This window comes from Plodia interpunctella, chromosome 11 (assembly GCF_027563975.2).
Source record: "Plodia interpunctella isolate USDA-ARS_2022_Savannah chromosome 11, ilPloInte3.2, whole genome shotgun sequence".
Classification (NCBI taxonomy): Eukaryota; Metazoa; Arthropoda; class Insecta; order Lepidoptera; family Pyralidae; genus Plodia; species Plodia interpunctella.
In genome coordinates this window covers 4,420,277-4,433,118 of record NC_071304.1, presented here as the reverse complement: position 1 = coordinate 4,433,118, position 12,842 = coordinate 4,420,277, and the positions used below count along the sequence as shown (strand labels likewise).

The window sequence follows — 12,842 nt, the reverse complement described above, 5'->3', positions numbered from 1 at the left end:
CTCCACTGGCAATGTTTGTGTACCTTAGTTGTACCAGTAGCGCCATCTGCGATGAGCTTTGCGTAATATGCCCTATTCCATGCTTCATTCGAAGTTTACTTGTACGGAGTTTGTATCTGTGAATCTATGGATAATATCTTGTTTGCTTTATCGATTTAGTAACGGAGTACCTACTAATTCCATGGTTTGCTCAGATCGGTAGGTACCTATGTAAGTACTAGATCTGAGCGTGTTCGTTGTTGTCAAGAAAGTAAAAAAAAAAAATGAGACTTAAAGTCACTGTCAATGTCAAACGCAAAAAATAGAAAAAATTTGCTCAGAGCAGAGAACAGAGAAAAATGAAAATATTTCACTTCAAAACAAACTCGAACGACTGTCTCATCTGTGTGAATGTGAATGAGATTATTTTTTGAATAGTTTATTTTGAGAAAATAGCTAAAAATTAAATTATTGTTTGTGATAGGATATGTCTGGTGATATAATGTACCTAATATCTTCAGTGTGTGTTTCAGTTATTGCTGTGCTATACAGTTTCGTAAAGAACTAGAGACTGCTCAATTTCAATAAATATATTTATCCCTATTTTAAATATATTTACATTTTTAGTTTATCTACTTATTTGACAAAATAAGTGTATGTGCCAAGATGAAGATTTTAAATATAATACAGTCCAGTGTTTTTCAAATTACTTCAGTATTATTTGTTGTGGGATATTTGCTTGGGGTCTTAAATTTACATTTCAGTGATAAAAATAATTATTGCATTATGACTTACATGTTTGAATTTCCACAATTTGTGGTTAGTATTAAACTATTTTCTACATTTACTATAATTCTTTTCATGTTCTAATATTTACTTAAGTTTATTTTATTAGGAAATTTCAGTGCCTGAAAATATTGTGAATCCTCAATATGGACTCTATGCCTATAGTGAAGGAAGACTGACTGAAAAAGCGAGGAAAATGTGGTATGTTTAATAAGTCTTGTAGATAATTTTCTTGTATTTTACACTGTTGAATAATAATAATTGTGTGATAATCAAGGATGCCAAAGACCATACAAAATGATGGTCTTTGGCATAAAGTAGCAGCAGTAAAGCTGACCTTGCTCCTAACTAGGGATATGCTCAGATAAAAAAAAAATCTATCCTTATTATACAACTTTTCATATCATGTTTTTCCTATGTAAATATTTATAATTTTTAAGGTTTGATGGTGTACCAGTTCTCTTTCTGCCCGGAAACTCTGGGAGCCACATGCAGGTCCGGTCGTTAGCTTCTGTTGCTCTTCGTAAAGCTCTGGCCCATGATTATGATTATCATTTTGATTTCTTTACAAGTAAGATTTCGTTTCTAGTACTATTATTTATTTTACAAGAATAGATACAGTCAGGTAAGACCAATAGAGATGTTGGTGTCTCATGAATGGCACATGACCGGAGGCCTTTTTCTAGCAGTGGGACACAACAAAAGGCTAGAAAAAAATACTATACCCACAATCTATACTGTTATTATGAAGAGGTTTGTGAGTTTGTATATTTGATGCGGGTAATCTCCGAAACTACCAAACCGATTTTAAAAATTCTTTCACCATTACAGAGGTACATTATCCAAGATTGCTATAGGCTAAATTTAATTTCAAAATTCCTGAAGTGGAGCTCAAGGCAATATCTAGTTATAATTTAACATTATTCTTTTAATGTCAAATTTTATTTATTACTTGTATTTTGTTTACCAGTTAAATACAATGAAGAGCTTTCTGGATTGTTTGGTGGAGTGCTGCAGAGACAAACAGAATATGCATCTGCTTGTATCACAAAGATATTGAGTTTATATAAAAGCAATAAGTATACAAAAACTATACCAACATCTGTTATTCTCATTGGCCATTCTATGGTAAGTGATGTATTTTAGATTCAAACTTTAATTATTTTTTTATGCAACTTAAAGAAAGTACAACAAAAAATTATGTACCATGTTGATAAATATAATTAACTTATATTTTAGGGTGGTCTTATTGCGAAAAGATTATTGGCATATCCGAAGACTATTAATACAACTTCAATGGCAATTGCTTTGGCAGCTCCACTGCAAGCACCAGTGATTAATTTTGACACAGAAATGAATAAATATTACAGAGAGATGGAGGCAGAATGGGAAGTTTATGTTGATATAAGAAAATCAAAACTACTTTTGAGTTTTGGCAGTGGCTCACGGGATGTATTGATGCCTTCATGGTTGACATCGTCAAATGATAGTTATGTAGGCGCTCTGGTAAGTATTCTATCAATTATTCACTTCACCCTTCACCTTTAGTTCCCACGAAAGAAACCTTTATCATTGGTGCATTTTTATTGCTGTCAACAAGTGACATTCGACATTCAACCTACTGTCCAACGCACAATGCTTAGTACAATAAAAAGGCGTGTGAACGGCAACACTTGCGAATACGTTATCCGGTAAGGGAATGCTGAATTTGTAACAATCCATTTTTATTTTTTAGACTACTGCTGTACCCGGGGTCTGGGTATCGACAGATCATGTGAGCATAGTCTGGTGCAAACAGCTAGTTATGACAATTAACAAATTTTTATTTTCATCAATTGACCCATATACAGAACAGATAATTGAAGATAAAAATGAACTGAAGGCAATAGCTAGAAAATATTTTCAGGTTGGTATAGTACATACGTAAGTACAAATATTCTAAGATTCTTGTATTAAATATGTACAAGAGTTTATGTTCCGAGAAATACAAGATCTATATAAGCCATATTTTGTGATTTTGGTACCCAAAGATTTGATTGATTTGGTTTATTACCATTATCTGATTACTTATATCCACTTTTAGGCAAATCGGGCGATGTTCCTTTCTCCATCTGTAGTGAGGCCAGAAGTGCCTATGCAAGTGGATGCGTTCTGGTATGAAGATAACAGGCGAGTCTATCAGGTGTCCAGGCCAGAGATTGACAAGTAAGTGTACTTTATTTTTATATTATTTTGCATATACGAATACAAATTAATGTCACTAACTCATCATCATATTGAGTGTGTTATTGCTAACACTGGTGTCAGATTTTATTCAAGACGCCTAAAGGCATCTGAAGTGACTTTTGCGAATCTAGTGGCAGGTCCACTAGATGGCGGTAAGTAGCATACACACTAGGGAACTAAACTGTCAACCAGTGTGCGGGTTTTCTCACGATGTTTTCCTTCACTGGTAGCAAGTGGTGGTCTGTGAATAAGTTAGATTGGTATACTTGTACAAACTCATATCTCAAATGTCGCTAACGAATAAACATGGTAACTAATAAAGAGCTAACATGTTGCTTAATTTCTTGTTAAATAGCCTATGTTACTAATGACTATGGTAACCGCGTCTAGTTTTCTTTGTCTTCTAGTCAAAAGTTTCCATATAGTAAACATGTGTGCCAATGGTCTGACAACTAAAGATGCCGAAGACAGTGCGAAGTGGAGAAAAAGTAGGACCCCAGGCTCCAACATATAACATCTAAAGAAGGAACTGTATAAAACACTCTGGTGAGAGAGAGGCACCAAGTAGTAATCACACAAGGCAATCATTGCTACATGCGTAATTCGTCTATCTATGACAACATGGGCTGGCAATTCTCCAACTCGAACTTTGGGAACTATATTTTGGTTTACTGCGTCATTCCCGCTATGAATCTTCCATAAATATTACTTTTTTTTTTAAATACAAACATATTTTAACTGTATGCGTATTTTGTAGACGCTTTTGTTAGCTGTACGCGAAATTAATGAAAAACACATTGGTTTGTTTTGCAAACTTTTATACCGGTCCTGTTAAATTTCACCTACTTCCGCTTATCCTAAAAATATTGGTTGTTTCTAAGGTTATAATATCATTAATGTTATCGCGAGGAAGAATTATAATACCGAAATATATAGATTTGAATGTGTGAATACCGCTCCTTAAAAAGGAGTAGGTAACCTTTCGGTTTCATAAAAAAAAACAAATTTAAACAAATTTGACCCCATATTTTTTGTGTATAATTTGACATGGCGGGAACCGCACGCTATGTATAAAAGAGGAAGTACAATCACCTTGTATCAGGTCTTTATTCCTCACGTATGAGACAGTTTTTTTTACACTAACAATGCCCTCCTGATGTTAGGCGGTAACCGCAGCCTATGGAAGCCTGCAACTCCATACGTACGCGCATTCCCTACTTTGTGGCTTAGGTTCTTTTACCGCAGTACCCTGTTATTACACCTCACTCACCCTTAAAACCTAACCACAATTTGGCGATTGAAACACTCCTGTTTGGCGGCAGAAATCAACCTCTAGTAAATAAGTTGCATTTGTGATACTATGAGTTGAACATACTTATTTTGTGTCTTCCAGAATGACCTACTTGATGATAAGACTCGTGACGTTCCCGCAAAATCGTTTCGTGGCGGTGGAAGCGGTGGACGTGGACGACAGGGACTGGATATACGGATGCAGTGCCAAATACACGTTCAACAACTATAGATATTGGTATGCGCATTCTCATAATAAAAACATTTGATAACAAAAGTCTATTATATATTGGGATGCGTCCAAGAATCTTTGTTTTTATGCTGAATTAAATGTGCATTTTTTGTTGGTCGCATTAAATGCTTTTCTGTGGCATCAGAGATTATTGAAGTTCCAATCCGGAAGTTAAACTGACATAGAATAAAGTAAGCATTAGATACAATAAGATTGAGATAAAGTGTAGATTAATTGATAAAGCTCCACTTTCGCAATGGAATCTGTGATACACTTAGATAAGGGAACTGCTTATTTGTGTGTTCCAAATGACATGGAATTCCGTCCAACAGGTTTTGCGTACAAAGCAATTAACAAATACACAAATATTTATCCATTCTTACAAACATTAACATTTTATAATATTCGTGGGATAGAATTGTTCACACCTGTAATTCATAGTTTTTATAAATCTGATATTGTATTTGTAGTCAAAAAGCAATGCCATTGACTGAATTGAGTCGCTGGACGGGCGCGGCGACTGACTTTGGCAAACGGAAACTGGCTACGATCCACCTTCACAGCTTGAAGGATCGCTACCCTGAATGGACGCACGTGGTCGTCAAAGTTTCGCCTACTAGGAGACCGGTATGTTTTGCAGTGTCACAAGTTGGACTCTGTCAACAAAATGTATGGTGCCAGCTCCACGCTGTCGCTAAACTCAGATACATGCCGACGCGAATTCGTGAACACTGCGTAGTTAATTTGAGTGTTTTTATTTACCGCAATGACAAACCAGCAATGTGTACCGAAGCCGCCAAAGTTAGGCAAACTGGTTGACGACACTGTGGAGCCAGCATGAAACAAACGCGTATGTACACTGACATAGTTTGCTCAGGTGAAACGTGCATGAGTGAGATGGGAGACAGGGTTGGCGCCATAATCGCAGTGAGTTTGAAAACGTATAAAACGTTGATTTCGAGCCACACTCTTTACTCTAGTTAACCTACAAAATTGGGCGTAGGGAGAGGCCACACTGTTCGCTCTTTAGATAAGAAGGTATAATATTGGTTACTTGGTACGACACAAAACTTTATAAGTAAACTTTCTATTTTTACATACTTTTTCTTTTTCTAGGGCTTTAAAAATATATACTACCTAAAAGAGTATAGAGAGAGTTATTGTTCTTACTTGTTATGATTTCACAAAATACAAATGTTTTATCGAAATACGTTTAACGTTATCTGAGATACGGCCATTTGGGTTTTCACGCACTATTTAATTCGAGATTGAGCGCGTTCCGATGAGAATTTTTAAAAAGTCATTTACCATGCTTTCATTTTTGATGAAAGTATTTTGTATAAAGAATTTGCGTTAGAGTGCAGTTAAGGATATGTGTTTTTTAATTTCAAATAAACGTGTGGAGCGGAGTAGAAAAAGTAGAAAGTGAAAAGTTTGGTACCCAACTGGTGAGGTAGATGTTTCAAAACGAATTCGATTGGTACAATTTATCACGAGTTCTATAAAGAGTAGAAAATTAACGAGTTCTTGGCTGGCATATTTATCACCCTACTAAAAAAAATCCTACACAATGAGCCTTCACACCAAGGTGGGGGAATCAATTTCATAGCCTTCACATTATATTTTTTATTTTTGCCTTAGTCATGTCATAACAGATTTCCTTATATCCATCAGGTGGTCTTAAACGTCGATATTAACGATCACGCGTCAAGACAGATTGCCGTCAGTCTCCCTTCACACTTCTCGTTTGGGAAGTCTGTAATCATAGCGGAGACCGAAAAAGATAGTTTATACTACGAGTTGATTCTACAGGACTATGACATAATACACGAAGCGTATCTTTTGTACGTCGAACCAACGCCCAGTTGTAAAGCGATAAAATACCATGTGTCAGCCGAATTTAGTGTTCCTTGGGGACAGAATCACGAATACTATCATTATTTCACGTAAGTATTACTATATTTTTTACTTATTGCCATAAGAACTATTGAACGATAGGATATGCATAATATGTACAGTAGATTAGATTTTATGAAAAATATAAATTTGATTTTACGATTTTATAGTTGTTAATAGTTACGATTGTTACAGTGGAGAATGGTAAAATACATATTTGTTGTCTCGTTCATTCAATGTCAAATTATTAAAAAGTGAGAGAGACAAAACATTTGATTTTTCTATAAGATATTAACCATGTCACTTTCTGTATTTTACATAATGTGATGATTTTTTTGCAGTCAATCAAAATTGTCACCAATGAAGCTAAGATTATTTATGAGCAATCCAAATGTAACTGCAGGATTGGAAGCACAGGAGCATCCTAAAATAACACTTTTATTGGATCCTCAATGCACTTTTACTATTAGGTAAGTTTGTGTCCTAACTAGTATGGTTTAAATTAAAAAGTCTTTATTCAATTAGGATAATATGGCAGATTCAGACCTGGGACTAAATGATGAGAGATGGATGGACCAGAGACATAATGTGGACAGAGCCTCCATGTGTCTCTGGCCTTTTGAGTGGGAAGGTTTTTCCCCAGTAGTCGGACATGTTTAGATATTTAAACAAAAATATTACTATTATAAAATCATGTTGATGTTCATTATTGACGGTCAACTGCACAACCAGTTACTCTGTAAAGAAGTTGTAACGGCAATATACCATGGAATCGGCAATGATTTTAGATAGCTTGATGTGCTGTTTCATCTCATTCTAATATTTTTTAAAATATTATATTTGTTTCCTAAATAACTTTAAATTTAGTCGTCCGTCACTAGATGTTGGTAGGTAGTCGTAAAAGTCTAGCCAGATGTCAGATGCTTTAGGTGACTCGAGTATAATCTGACACTAACATTAGCAATAACGCTATAAAAACAAATAATCTTGTCTGTTAATAAATAGAAAGTTGAATAGCCAGATTTTAAAAAATATCAAAATACCCTACATATTTTTCTTTCAGTATATCCAGTTCCTGGTACCACCGACTCGGGCAACTAGTTAGGTATTACACACCAGTATTAATTCCATATATGGCTGCTATAATTCTGCTCGCTGCAAGGACTAACATTCTTAATCTCATGGAAGGTGGATCTTGTGTATCGATCCACGGGGCGCTAATGAGTGAAGGAGTGAAGCCGTACTACGTTCTGGTATTCGCGAAGTTACTGATTATGCTTATAGTGTAAGTTCTTTTATTCAATTCAAACAATATATTTCAAATATGTTTATTTCAACTTGGGACGATCGACATCACTATATTAATCATCAACAATTTATTTAAAACTAAGTGGCTACTTTCCAAGTCGCAGGGAAGTGGCGCAACAAACTTCAGTTTTGATACCATGATATAGTCTGTCAAGAAAGTGAAGAAAACGCATTTTAAAAGAAACTAAAATTTTTGCCATTGCAATACCAAATATAATGGTCAAAATTGGTTAATCACAATATAAAACACCCAGTGTTGCTAGCCAACAGTAGACAGCGCCCTCACTTTCATCTTGTAGGTGGGTATATAGGTAGTTGTGCAGCACGATTCTCGCTCTATTTATTTTTGGAATTCTGTTCTGGATAGATTTTATAGCCTTCGCCGTGAGAGTGGCTATTATTATAGAATTTTTCAAATCTAGTGGTATTGAAAGATTAGAAAGAAGATTAGATTAGAAGGTTCGTAATAAAGACAAATAAAATAATAAAAAAATGTATCAAATCTATAAGATATCAAAGTTATTTTCGAATTAAATTTTTATCAGTTTCTTTGATCGTTTCCAGGACCACGCCTTTCTGTTTTTTAATCGAGCATAATGCTGGCTATAAGAACCAAGAATTGTTATACTTCGTCCGCTCGCTCGTAGTGTTGCCAGCTTATATGACTGCGCTTGGGATATTGAATATTGCCGCTGCTGCAGCTATTATCGTTATGGTGTTCTCATCGCAATTGGCACATAGATTATTGTTTAGGTGAGTTCATTTATATCTTTTCACAAGCTACAATAAAATGTTTAAATAAATAGAGATTTTTATTAGTCAAATCAGTTATGATGTGTAGTAAGATATGTAACGAAATGGAGTTATTCATGGACTAAACGTAAAAGATTTGAATGTAATATAATATTTTGTGTTTTGATGCAACATGTCAAAAAACAGTAGTGTTGTATTGTATTAATTTGTTTGTTGACATAAGACTCTGACGTCACAACCCGTTCCAAATCGAAAAGTACTATTTGTCGATTCTTCCAACTAATAGCGTTTCAACTGATTTCAATTACTCGCTTGTTTTATGCACTTTTCAATAATTATTTTTCTTGTAAAAAATAAGGAAATAATGGAGGGGCACCTTTTCCCAGCAGTGGGACATTTTACGGCTCGTAATAATGTTAAAACTTGTTTACGTAATACTAAAGAAATAAATGTGTAAAAAAAAATATTTAATTTCTGACTTTAACTTATAGGATAGTGTGGCGTGGCGGTACCGGATTGGCGGAGCGAGTGGCGTCGGGGCTGCAGAAGCTGCCGGTGGTGGTGAGCGTGGTGCTGAGCAGCGCCGCGCCGCTCTCCTGCGGCGCCGCGTCGCTGCTCGCCGGCGCCGCGTTCTACGCCTTTCTGGTTTGTGTCTCGTTTGTCAGTTGGAGGTCCTGCTCTTTGGAGCGGTAGTGTTATATATACTTGCTGTTACTCTCTCTCTCTAAAGTTTTACCGGCTTCTTCGTCAGCCGTATAGAGTAGGAATAAAACAAAGACTTCTGCCGCGTCTGTCTGTTTCATTCAAAAACTACGGACGGATTTACATGCGGTTTTCACCAATAGATATTGTGATTTCTGAGGAAGGTTTAAGTATACAATTTATTAGCCATGCCCCTAGTATTTGATTATTTAACTTTAATATTGCAGTTATCGAAAATGTATGAAGAGTACCTAGAAGACTATGTCTACAAGTTAATGGCAAAAGTTGCGTCAAGAATATGTAGAATATTTAAATCTAAAAAGACTGTTAGTAATAAGGTATCTGAATCTAGTCCTATAATACCTTCATCCGAAGAAGCTTCAGAAGAGATTAAAGCAATCGTAGATAATAAAGAGAACGACGAGAAAAGAGGTGAAATTAAACAAATTAAGGATAGTACTGACGAAGATATTGATAAATCAAGTATAAAATCTGCGGCAATAATAAATCCTGAACAGGGTGACGGAGATTCTATACAAAAGCGTGATGAAAGTGATGATAAAAAGAATGAATGTACAGAAGACATCGACGAAGATTTGAACAATTTGAATTTCCACATTATGATGTTCTTTTTGTGGGTCACTGTAACAGTAGTGAATCTGCCAGTGCTGATGACTTGGGCAAGAAATTTTAAGTAAGTTTCCACTTTAATTCTTTAAATACTCTATCTAGCCCTATCAAATAGTTTATTAAAAATCAAAGACTATATGTGGTCGTTCAAATCAAAAGGGATCTTATGGCGTCTGGTACTTAGGTATTTATTGTCATTTATCGAATACAAAACAACGGTAATAATGGCGTAAGTGGCCGGACACGTGATGAGGGATGGATGAGGGTAGATGTCATCACTCTGTATTTTTTTTCTCATGTATTACTAATACATACCCACATCCATTTCTTGTATGAGCGAAATGGAAGACATGACGGTTTCAATATTTAAGACGGCAATTCTATTCGTTGCTATTATTTTCTTTGTCTATGATTAATATAGTAAATCTTTTTTTAACAGATACTCAGTGAAGTTGACACCAGACACATCATTCCATACAGGCATGGCACTTTCTATTTGTTCAACTATTATATGGCAGATGGAAGGACCAAAGAGGAAATTGTAAGTTGTTTCTTTTGCGAATTTTGTCTTTTATTAGGTAATTTGCCTTAAAATAGTTAATTACTTTAATTAGGCCGCAGTGCCACCATTATCTAAAAACTACAATCCTACAACTATCAATTAAAAAAACAAAATGTTCGGAAAATAATCAGTCTTCTTTTTTACTTTCAGAAAGAACTATGATATAGTGGCAGGAGCTTTATTTGCCTTGGCAGTCTTCATTTTAGTGGTGGGTCCATTTTCGCTTGCCTTCGTCAACTATAGTGTCGCAGCTATCTTTGTTATAATAACGGCTCAACAAGTGATTGAAAAAGAGGAGAGACCAATACAGGAGAACACGGAAGCAGAAGACCCACAAAGTGATTCTCAAACTGTACAAGATGATTGTAAAAAACCCAGCACATCTAGTGAGAATAATAAAAAAAATTACTCCAGTGAAAAAGATGATGTCTCTAATGAAGATGGTGAGAGTAAAAAAGATAGCACTCAATCTAATGAAGATGGCAACACTGGAGATAATTGTGATGTTTGCAATGAAAGTAGGATATACAATATATTTAAAAACCTTAGAGAGAAATTTAGTTTTAATGAAGATATATAATAAAGCATTTTTTATACTTATTATTAGAATTGAAATTATTTTCATGATTGAGGTGAGAAATGTGTGCAGTTCCTTTTTATTTTTGTTAAAACTGCTGTGTAATATTTATTTTTTTAAGTAGTTTTTACTTAGCTTTAGACCAAAAATATATGTAGAAGAAGAAAGTATTTTTATTTCAATTGACAACATCAAAATTTTTTAAGTGAAGCAAATGCTGATTGGAAAACGAAGAAGCTTTAATTTTCAGTTTCCATGATCATCAACATGTTTCTATTTGAATTGTGAGTTTCTAAGAAAGCAGAAACTGTTGACATTGTAATAAAATTGAGTTTCGAATATTTTTATTCATGTGAATATTTAAGATTGTGAGAATCTGATCCCGGTAAAATTAATTGAGAAACTTAGTGGATGTTGTCAGTTTACATTTGCTAAAAGAGATTTGCTCTAGTATTATATTTTAATGCTATTTATGCCCTAATAATTTGTTAGATTTAATTTTCAATGTTTTAATAAATTGGGCCATTAGATGAATACCTATCTGCTTAGTTTTCATATTATTATGATCTGAAGGATTTTAATCTGTATTATTTTGAGATAATATATAGAAGTATAGTATGTACCTATGTGTTCATTAGAATTATGCTAGGCATGTCAAGCAAGCAATAAAGCCCAATCACATTTCCCCAGAACAGATATAAAATCCCCAGTGTACTATAAAATATTTGTTTTGAATAATGTGTAAATAATTGTATACAACCAAAGGTTTGGCCAGAAACTTATCAAAACTTACAGCCTTTGAAGTTTGCACTTTTCTATTTAATATAATATTTAAATGCAAATTTATATTTATTTGGATATTATTGAATTTTTTAAGGTTTCGGCTTCGGCTAATACTCAACTTTTGCTTGGACACTATTACTACTACTCAGTTGTAGTCAAGTCATATCAGCCTGTTGTTAACAAAATAAGGCTGTGGGAACACAGAGGACCTCTGACAGTTTAATAGTACTTCAGTGCAGAGTTGAGGCACTGAAGTACTATTAAACTGTCAGAGGCCCTCTGCCTGTTTAGCACTAATTACATAAAATGCATATTCTGACCTAGATAGTACATTTTTACATTGTAGTTACAGTATTAATATTGTTGGCCAAAATGTTGTTTCCATCAAATGAAGTGATTTTTTGAAATAGTAATTATTATTACAGCTTACTGTTAAAAAACGTTTTTCGTTTACTAAATAGTTTGTGATGTTATGGCCTCATTCATTTTTTATTTAACTAGTTAGATTTGTGTTGTGTTAGAATTGTAGAATATGTTCTAGTTACAAAATAAACAAATAATTCTTAAAAGCTATGTTTTATTGAGATTAACATAAAACGGATTTATACTTAATCACAGCCAACTGGAATCTATTTCTTGCTTTTTTTGCCTGCTGGTTTCTCCTCTGTATTTCTAGGATTCTGCCAGTTTAGTGGATTACGACGATACATGGGCCAAGGTGGGAGAGTCAGGATCGCAGCCAAGATGAAGCCGGCGCCAAGGATATATACAGACTGGGAGAACTGCTGAACTATGTAGCCCCAAACAAATCCAACAATACTGAACAGTGTAATAATAGCTCTATATAATTTTTCGGCTTTGGCTTGACCGACGTAATCAATATGGGTAGGAATTGATGTGAAGAAGTCCATTGCGGTGAATTACTAGTCGGAATTACAAGTTACAGGATAAAATTTCTATTCGAATATTTGATAACTCAAAATAAATGACAACGTCAACAAGAATGACACGTCAGTAAGTTTGTCATAAACTATAGAGGAGACTAGTTTTTGTTTCAAAGACCAATAAAACTATAAGCCCCTTATAGAACTCCGTGCTCCTCTTCCTTGTGATTCCTT

At 34.6% G+C, this 12,842-nt stretch overlaps 2 protein-coding genes across 2 annotated transcripts; one reads left to right on the top strand and one right to left on the bottom strand.

The window, feature by feature from the left end:
- The first annotated feature begins 313 nt into the window (after positions 1-313).
- PGAP1 (Post-GPI attachment to proteins 1) lies at positions 314-12,287 on the top strand. The gene is made up of 17 exons (XM_053751284.2): positions 314-798; positions 875-966; positions 1,206-1,336; positions 1,736-1,893; positions 2,005-2,271; positions 2,501-2,671; positions 2,849-2,970; positions 4,385-4,519; positions 4,984-5,140; positions 6,188-6,459; positions 6,751-6,879; positions 7,473-7,694; positions 8,282-8,470; positions 8,962-9,115; positions 9,400-9,866; positions 10,242-10,343; positions 10,515-12,287. The coding sequence occupies exons 1-17, from the start codon at positions 646-648 to the stop codon at positions 10,942-10,944; spliced, it is 3,351 nt and encodes a 1,116-aa protein (XP_053607259.1). The 5' UTR covers positions 314-645; the 3' UTR covers positions 10,945-12,287.
- Positions 12,285-12,738, bottom strand: Spase12 (Spase 12-subunit). Its single transcript, XM_053751287.2, has one exon. It carries the CDS (start codon positions 12,633-12,635, stop codon positions 12,354-12,356), a length of 282 nt encoding a protein of 93 aa, XP_053607262.1. The 5' UTR covers positions 12,636-12,738; the 3' UTR covers positions 12,285-12,353.
- Positions 12,739-12,842: the final 104 nt, after the last annotated feature.